The following is an 8325-nucleotide window of genomic DNA, read 5'->3' as shown; positions in this document are numbered from 1 at the left end:
GCAACTATGTGCTTGATATAAATTTTTGGTTATTAAAACCTGAAGGTTGGACTGAATAATTGGAAATATTCAAGTTACTGTTCACATAACAACTAGGTAGTATACAAGAAAACGAATGATGTAGGTTTACTAGTTAGAAATATCATAACAAGACAATAAAAGCTCGTATTAATTTGTTTTTCTCAATGTCCCTTAATGAAAAGTAATTAATGACATAATGAAAGGCTACAAAAGAAATAAAAAAAAATTTATTCATATCAAAGTGAACGACAAATTAGAACTAGTATTTTAAGTTTAACCAAAAGAAAAAGAAGGTGTAAATTTGGACATGCTTTCCTCAACTTTTGGCTTTTTTCTCTTGCAACACCTCATGATACGTACGTACATAAAAAACCAAATAAAGTCGATAAATATATAAATTTAATCCAACTTGCTTAGAAACACTTAAAGTCTTTGTATTATTATGAAAATCTTCAAATGCTTAGCAAATCAAATGTAACTAAAATGTCAGTGTTGTTGCTATAATCACCACCATCACCATCCTCCTTTATTTTTGTTTTTTCCTCTTGTTTCTTGTCCTATTTCAATAGCTCAGCGAGTCAATTTAGTCTGCATAGAGGGGTTTTTATTCTTCTTCTTCTTCCCCTTCTCTTTCTTAGTAGCCGATGGTCAATTTCATTCTAGTGGAATTAGGGACCACTCATGAAAAAACAATCCACTAAACAAGATTATGATGAAAGAAAATTGACTACAATAGAATCAAAGGCATTTTGTATTCTTAGGAAGTAGTTAAAAATTTTGGTACTAAAACCAAGTGCCATCCAACAATTGCCGGCTATTCAAAAGACAAAATATCTGGAATGGTGTTAGTACTTTTTCATCAGTGAGAACTTTTGTTGTAATTCATAGGTAGGTAGCAAAATAATAGTCACATATCTAAGTGCCATTCAAAATTGCAGGTAACTCAAAAGACGCAATGTCTAGAATGATATTGCTTCTTTTTCATCAGGCACTGTTGGGCAGTGATTAGTATAAGTTCTCATGCAACGATGCGGTAGATAAGAGCAACCAAAAACTGGAGGATCAATCTAAACTAAATATCATCCTTACTGATATTTGGATACTGCAACAGTCTTTTTTGAAAATGTAAGTTTTGGATAAATCGTTTATGTATTGTTAGTATATATATTAACGGATTTAAATACATGTTACATATGTAGTGTTTAAATTCAAATTGAATGATGTGATACACATCTAAACTCGTAAATATATATATATATATATATATATATATATATATTGATAGTATCAAAAATATTAATTCTTAACATTTTTTTTTGAAAGAAATACGTAATATCTTGTTTGGCAAGATCTACCATCAAACTTAACCAGATTGTTAGGTGGGAAGCATGATTCCCCATGTGTCTTGAAATAGAGACACATCTATATCATAGGGCAGTGGCCCCTTATTTGTAATGATTATTATAGTAATTCAGTACAAATGAATTTGACCAAAAAAATAATTCAGGTACTTGGTCATCATAAACAAATTGACAAAACTCTTCTTATGATCCCTCACATGTTTGAAAGTTAATTATATGAGAAACATATATCATATAAACTGTACTGTACTCATCCAATATTTTCAAACAAAAATCTGAAGTTTGAAAGCAAAGAAGAAAAGAACAAAAAAGAGAAGAGAAGAGAAAAGAAAATTTCCAAGCAAAAGCCCAAAAATCGGCAAGGAAAAAAAAAAAACAAACAAACAAACAAACCCAACAACTTAGCCTCTAAACAAAGAGTCACACACCCAGAGAAACATAAATTTGGGCTGCAAACAAAACATCCCAGCGGGCCTGGAAACTTAGCTAGGCCCATTTCATTGAAAATTAAGGGAAACAGTGAGAGCGTCATATGACGACCTGTCCAAATATAGATCCACCTTAAGATTTTCACAAAATTTTGACAGTTTATTCGACAGAAAAAATTATAGTTTTGGTACCAATTGTTTTGGACATCGGTAGTTTTGATTTCTAAAATTTGGACAAAAGAAAATCTAGTGCCAAATGTTTCAATCCTAAGCACATTTAGTTCAATTGATTGATTTTGGCAAATTGTTATCTGAGCCTAGTCACGTGACTAATTTTTAGAAAAAAATTAGAAAAATATAAAAATGTTGCTGACCATAATTTGTAATTAAAGGGCGTTAATTAATCACTTGCCGATCTTGTGACTAATTAGTATTTGGCCCAAAATAAAAAAAAAATAAAAAATCTAGAAAATGGAAAAAGAATTGCAGTCGGTTAATCACATCGTTGCATCAAGCACTTCACCTTCTCTGCTCCTTCTCTATAACAAAAAGTACAAAAACCCTAATGACCCTTTAGTTCAATCAGAAAGATGTGAAATTTGGCCATTATCTCGTGAGGACAACTACGAAAATCTGCTGTCATAAAAGGGGATCGAATGAACAATTCTCAAAATTTCCAATTAAACCTAAAACTCCTCCAAATACAATCTAAAATTTTCTATCCATGGCAGCAATTAACGTCTGCAATTGTGGTGGGAGGGCAAAAGTGGTTACTCCGTGGACATGACAAGTCTGGCAGAAGATGTTCTATCCATGAGAGGTTTTTCATTAGTTTCGTGACCGAATTCCGATAACAATTTGCCAAGACCAGTAAGTTGAACTAATCTGCCTAAAAATTGGAACATTTAGGACTAAATTTGCTTTTGTCCAAATTTAAAGACTAAAATTGTAAATGCCCCAAATATTTGGTATCAAAGCTATAATTTTCTCTATTCGAAATTAGACAAACGTTTGATGATTTAATTTGTCTTCCAAAATTAAGAAATAGACTTGAGTTAAATTTCAAACGGCCCAGCAAGCAGTCTTTTGTACTGAAGTGAATTTCTTGGAAACAAGCCTTAGAATTGGAGAAAACATCGACTTCTCGAGGGACTTATGTTGACGTGCCTCAGTTTCTATAACTTACATTAAGTATTCTTGAGGTGTTTGCATGAATTTTGTTACGGGCAAAATAATAACGGATCCCTATGAATGAGGTGTTTTTTTGCAAAATTTTATTATATCTTTGTATATTAAAAAATTTCACAGTAAATATATTTAAAACTTTGTTAGGGTATTTTTAAAATTTAAGATCGTGACAAAAGCATTAACTAACATAACCTAATTTTTTATTTTTTTTTGTCAAACTAACATAACCTAATGGAACATGTCAATAAAGAGAAAAATGCTGCTAAATGCGAGACATGAGTACATGTAAAGTCGTTGCAAAAGCCAAGTAGCAAAATTTCTGTTACAAAAACTTTTCGCAGTCAGGACCGCCATAAAATATTTAGCCGGTCCTCTCATGCATTCTAGACATTTTTCACAACAAATTTCTTCCTGTAATTTAAGTATCAGATTGGGCAAAGCTATTTTCACGAGGAAAAACTTCATTCTGCTCTAAGAAACCTTGAATGGCTTTTGCAGCTTCTATGGCAGAATCTCTTTGTTTAGTTATTCTTTCAAGCTTCTCAACCATCTCGGATAACAAGCCAATATGAGAACTGGCAAATTCCACCACCTTGTTCCCAGTTTCTAAAGCCGTGCAAAGCTGCAATTCAGAAAGGCCAATGGATCCGCAATTAACAATTCTATCAGAAGGATTGATGCAAGTTGCAAATTCACATGAAATTCTTTTCAATCCAGATGAAGTTAAATTTTTAACAGGTCAACTGATGAGTAAACTGAGTCGCTCTGTCTTATTCAATATGTCCAGTCAAAGCAAACAGGGAAAAGAAGAAAATATACATCTTACAGCAAAAACCAGAATTACCTTAAGCGTAAGAGCTGTCCATGACTGATCTGTGCCAGCTAATGCCTTATCCAGTTGGTCATAGTTCTCCTAGACAAGAAACAGCAAATTAGATCATCTAAGAAGTCATAACTTGTAAAAGCCAATTAACCAGCATTGAAAGGAAAAGATCAAAGTAAACTATTTGTGATAGATGCTTGTTTGATGAAATAGTTCAAGTACTAGTACAGGATGAGATGATGCATCCAACTCCTAAAACCATCAGAACATATGAATACCAGCAAATTGCAACTAATGAATATAAGCACACTGCACCATTCAATTTTATAGCTTCTTGTTTGTCTCTTTGATCAGGATGGATCTAGCATTGTAAGAACATTGATTGGGTAAGAACAAGTTAATCAACCAATATACTTATAAGTCCTTGGTTCAAATCCCTCTTCTCCCTCCCTAGTTCTTTAATCCAGCCCCTCCCCTACTAGAAAAAATATTTTAAAAAAAAAATCAATATACTTTGTTTTTTAGGGATTTTGGTCTTGTCAAGTCGATTTCACAAAAATAAACATTAACAAACAAAACTCATAGAGAAAATAAACCGATTTTATATTTTTTTCATAATAAACTCAATGAGAAAAAATTAGTTTCCTTGTCTGTTATAATGCTTGTCAGGTTTTCATTTCAGTTGCACCACTTGTGAACCATGCTCTCATCCTCCTTTTTTTTTTGGATGGGGAGTTGTGGGGGTGGGGGAATAAGTTTCCCTTCTCCTATTTATATAAAATGTTAGTTGTAGGGTATTGGAACCTCCATTGAAGGGTTTCTAAGTCAAATATCATTTTGTTCACAAAATTTCTTAGAGTTTTGAGAACAAATTTTAAACTTAAAAAAGGCATCCATCATCATTAAGTATATCAATGTCCATTACTTTTCGAGGGTACTTAGATTTTGAATAAATTAGTCATCATCTCAAGATGCCACATTCTTGCATAAATTATTCAACATTCTTTTTCCACCGTTACCATTGGCAAGCTTTCTTATATTCTTCTTCATGTTACCTTACCAAATAATCAATGATCTCTTTAGGTCATACTTATTCCACAAATCTGACCACAACTGACATATTCACTATCCAAATGATTGCTCTGCACCATCCCTCTCTCTCCTTGAAACAAAAAAAAAATGATGAAAAAGAAGAAGAATTGCAGATCTTGCTATATTTTTGTGTCTTGCGTGAAGTGTTTTACACGAATTGCATAATGCTACCAATTCCATTACAAAATTAAATTCCTTTGGGAGGTGTACGAGATTCCAGTTCCTTTGAACATCAAAAATTAGATGACCTGAAGCTTAAAAAACCAGAATATAAGACCAAGACAAGTTCTCAGAAATCTTTACAAAAAAAGTTAGCAAGAGAAGCATCACCGCATGAATTAGGTTATTGACAAAGACACATAACAAAAGAATATTGGTTTTCAAAAGACCAATCATATATGAATACTGGCAATTGCATGTCAATTGTGTAACCAACAAAGAAAGCTCATTTATCATCCATCATCAACTATCAGAAATTCTGTAAAGTAGTTTTGAGAGAGAAAAAGCCAAACCAGCAGCAATTCAGTACATAGTTGCAAATAGGTAGTTCAACTTCCAGATAGGTTGACGCATATGTACTGAGCAAACAAAAAACAAAAACAAAAACAAAAGGAGTAGGAAAAGCCAGCAAGAGTTGTGCTGGCAAGTGGAATTACAAAGAGAGGATTACAAGATTTAGCGTATTCACTCTCCAATTATAATTCTAACCAGGGGAAAAAGCTAAGAGGCCACAAAACTATTCCTCAAACAATTTTTTCACTCCACTATTTTGGTGTCAAATGTACAATATAAGTCATTCATTGCTTTCAATTGCTATTTAGTTGTAAAGGCACAACAGCTAGCAAAACCATATTTCAGGGGCATTTGGTCCATATATAGAAACTTCACAATAAAACAGAAAAAATTTTGAACCCCAGCCATCACCCCTCTTCCCTGACATTTTTTCCGACTCCTGAGCATATAGCTACCAGGCAAATGGAAATGTTGACATGTGAACATCTGAGAATTGCCAATAGGGGTACATACTGGATGTAAAAAGTAACAGATAACTGGATACACCTAAAAACCCCACTAAGATAACATATCCAGAGAGTGTAGACTTAAATTAAGTTCTGAAGCTTTCTTTGCTGATGTAGGCAAAATATAGAACCTCTTCCCAAGGAAATTCATGCCAAAACCTCAGCATCTTCTTAGTCTTTCTTCTTCTTGATAATCTTCAAAATCCGAATCATATAATTAATTAGTGAACCATTTACAAAGAAGACACCATTAACAGGCCAAAGTCTACGAATCCTCATCTAATTGAAATTTAATGCATCAGATCCATAAATCCTTCTCTTTAAAACCCTATACAAAGTTAATCATATTCATAATTGAAAAGGCAACAAAAGCAACAAGGATTTCGAAAACCCAAATCTTTTAAATTTTTAGTTCCTTGCTGCGAGTAAGACTCAATCTTCAAAAACTTTTCCCATTCCATGAACACGATTTGAAATTCAAATCATTCACATATTAATTATACATTTTCAATAAAGAATGCAATCACACTAACCTAATTTCAGAATTCCAACAAATTCTAATTCTAAATAATTTCCTATCAAATACTATATTTTACCCAAGAAAATAAAATTTCTCATCCTACCCTGAAAAGTAGATATAAAGTATTTAAACTAAATAAGACTCATGCAAGTAAATTTAACATATAAATTCGCAAAAAAATAGAATAAATTTAAAAAAAAAAAAGAAAAATTCGTCTTTAATTAGAGACAGAGAGGGGAGAACCTGAAAGAGCTTGGGGAGATCGGAGGGGACGAGACTAGGATCGGAATCGAGTGGTTGTAGGTTTTGTGGGTGGTGGGACCCACCACCGCTAACAGCTTGCTGATCTCCTTCTCCGACGTCGGAGAGTAGGTCGCCGATGCAGAGCAAGGGTCCTCCGACGGCTCTCATCGTCGGGAATGTCATTACGAGTATTGACGACTTAGTGGGCGATAGTTAGATTGAAAAGCTTTAAACCCCTAAGGCCTAGAGTGATTTTCAATTTAGTCCCTAAAGTTAAGTTTGTGCTACTAGAGTCCCTCAATTAGTGAAATGCTAACTATATAAATAATAAAGACTAAAGAGCGGATTGGGTATTATAAAATGTCATGTTTTGAAGTAGTTATACAATAGAAGTTAGGGATTTTTATGGCTAAATGCTTCTACGGTGCATTGATGTTGTTTTTTTCTCACTATTCGTGTTGCAAGCAAAGTGTTATTTGTCTATGTCACTATTAATGAATGATTGAAATGTTTTTTTGGCAATTGAGTGATCTTTGTATGTTCATTGGGTGCTTGTTCCACGGGTTGTGTATGTCGTGCGAGATTTGGTGAATTGTCTTGATTGCCTTTAATAAAGGTCTTAAGTGGTATAATTGTGATTTTGTATCGATAATTTGTCTAGGTTATCTTTTAGACCATATTAATTGATTTGCTATGCATGCATGTTTGGATAATTTTCTTATTTGTAGAATTTTTGGACTTTATTGTCCTTGTGTGATTTGGTATTTGTCTTGTTGTCATGTTGACTTTTTGTTTGTAGTTTTGCTGTTATTTTAAATATTGTTATAGTTGTAGTATGCACTTGTGTACTTGCTTAGTCATTATATCAAGTCACCTTAGTAAATAATAAAAATATAGTAGACATATATGTAATTTCACTACAAAAAACATAAAATATTAAAAATGTATGAGTTAGATCTGGCTCGATGAACCAACGAGCCTAGTATCTTATATTCAGCTCAACTCAACTGGCTCGCTAAGCTAGCTCTGGGCGGACGAGCCGAGTCGACAATGCATGCTCACTTGCCAAAATACAAGAACGACCAGAGTTTGTTCCCCGATCTCACTCCGATGCTAAAATTAGTTATAGGTTAGTTGGGTGGTTCGTAATATGTACCTGACTTGCAAATGGTGAGAAATATTTATAAAAGAGAATTCAACGGACAGGGTTTGACACCTACACCTAGCTAATGGTTAGATGACAGGCTATGGCGGTGGGCTCAGACATAGCTCTGACCACTAGGATGGTGGGTGGTCACATCAACCTGTCAATCACTATCACCTCACTTGCCAAGATGTTATGTGTTGGAGTCTACAACCGCGTTTGGGGTAAGAATGAAGTTAGGTCAATTAGCCGAGATAATCCTTCATCTTAGGGTGCCAAAGACGAGGTTCTTGAAGAAACTGAAGAGCCCAGATAATCACATCGATATCGAATAGACGAGGTGATAACTACATTAAACCCCCCAGCCTCGGGGAGGGGAGGCTTAAATGACTCCCTTCCTAAGGCTAAGTTATAAGCTGAATGAGGGATATGTGTTGCGATGCTGAGCAACGAGAGGCCAAACATCAGTCGGAGGTAACTGATGGG

At 34.0% G+C, this 8325-nt stretch overlaps 1 protein-coding gene across 2 annotated transcripts; it reads right to left on the bottom strand.

Moving 5' to 3' along the window:
• Positions 1-3243: 3243 nt before the first annotated feature.
• On the bottom strand, positions 3244-7049 carry LOC113714970 (uncharacterized). 2 transcript variants are annotated; one of them, XM_072069416.1, is made up of 4 exons: positions 6696-7049; positions 6064-6127; positions 3843-3911; positions 3244-3620 (listed from the first exon to the last, which is right to left on the bottom strand). In XM_072069416.1, the coding sequence occupies exons 2-4, from the start codon at positions 6097-6099 to the stop codon at positions 3417-3419; spliced, it is 309 nt and encodes a 102-aa protein (XP_071925517.1). In that variant the 5' UTR covers positions 6100-6127; positions 6696-7049; the 3' UTR covers positions 3244-3416. The 2 variants fall into 2 exon arrangements, with proteins under 2 accessions (XP_071925517.1, XP_027094913.2); XM_027239112.2 differs by lacking the exon at positions 6064-6127 and having other exon boundaries at positions 6696-7001.
• Between the last annotated feature and the right edge of the window lie 1276 nt (positions 7050-8325).

Source organism: Coffea arabica, chromosome 10c (genome assembly GCF_036785885.1).
Source record: "Coffea arabica cultivar ET-39 chromosome 10c, Coffea Arabica ET-39 HiFi, whole genome shotgun sequence".
In the NCBI taxonomy this organism is placed as follows: domain Eukaryota; kingdom Viridiplantae; phylum Streptophyta; class Magnoliopsida; order Gentianales; family Rubiaceae; genus Coffea; species Coffea arabica.
This window is presented reverse-complemented; position numbering and strand designations above follow the sequence as displayed.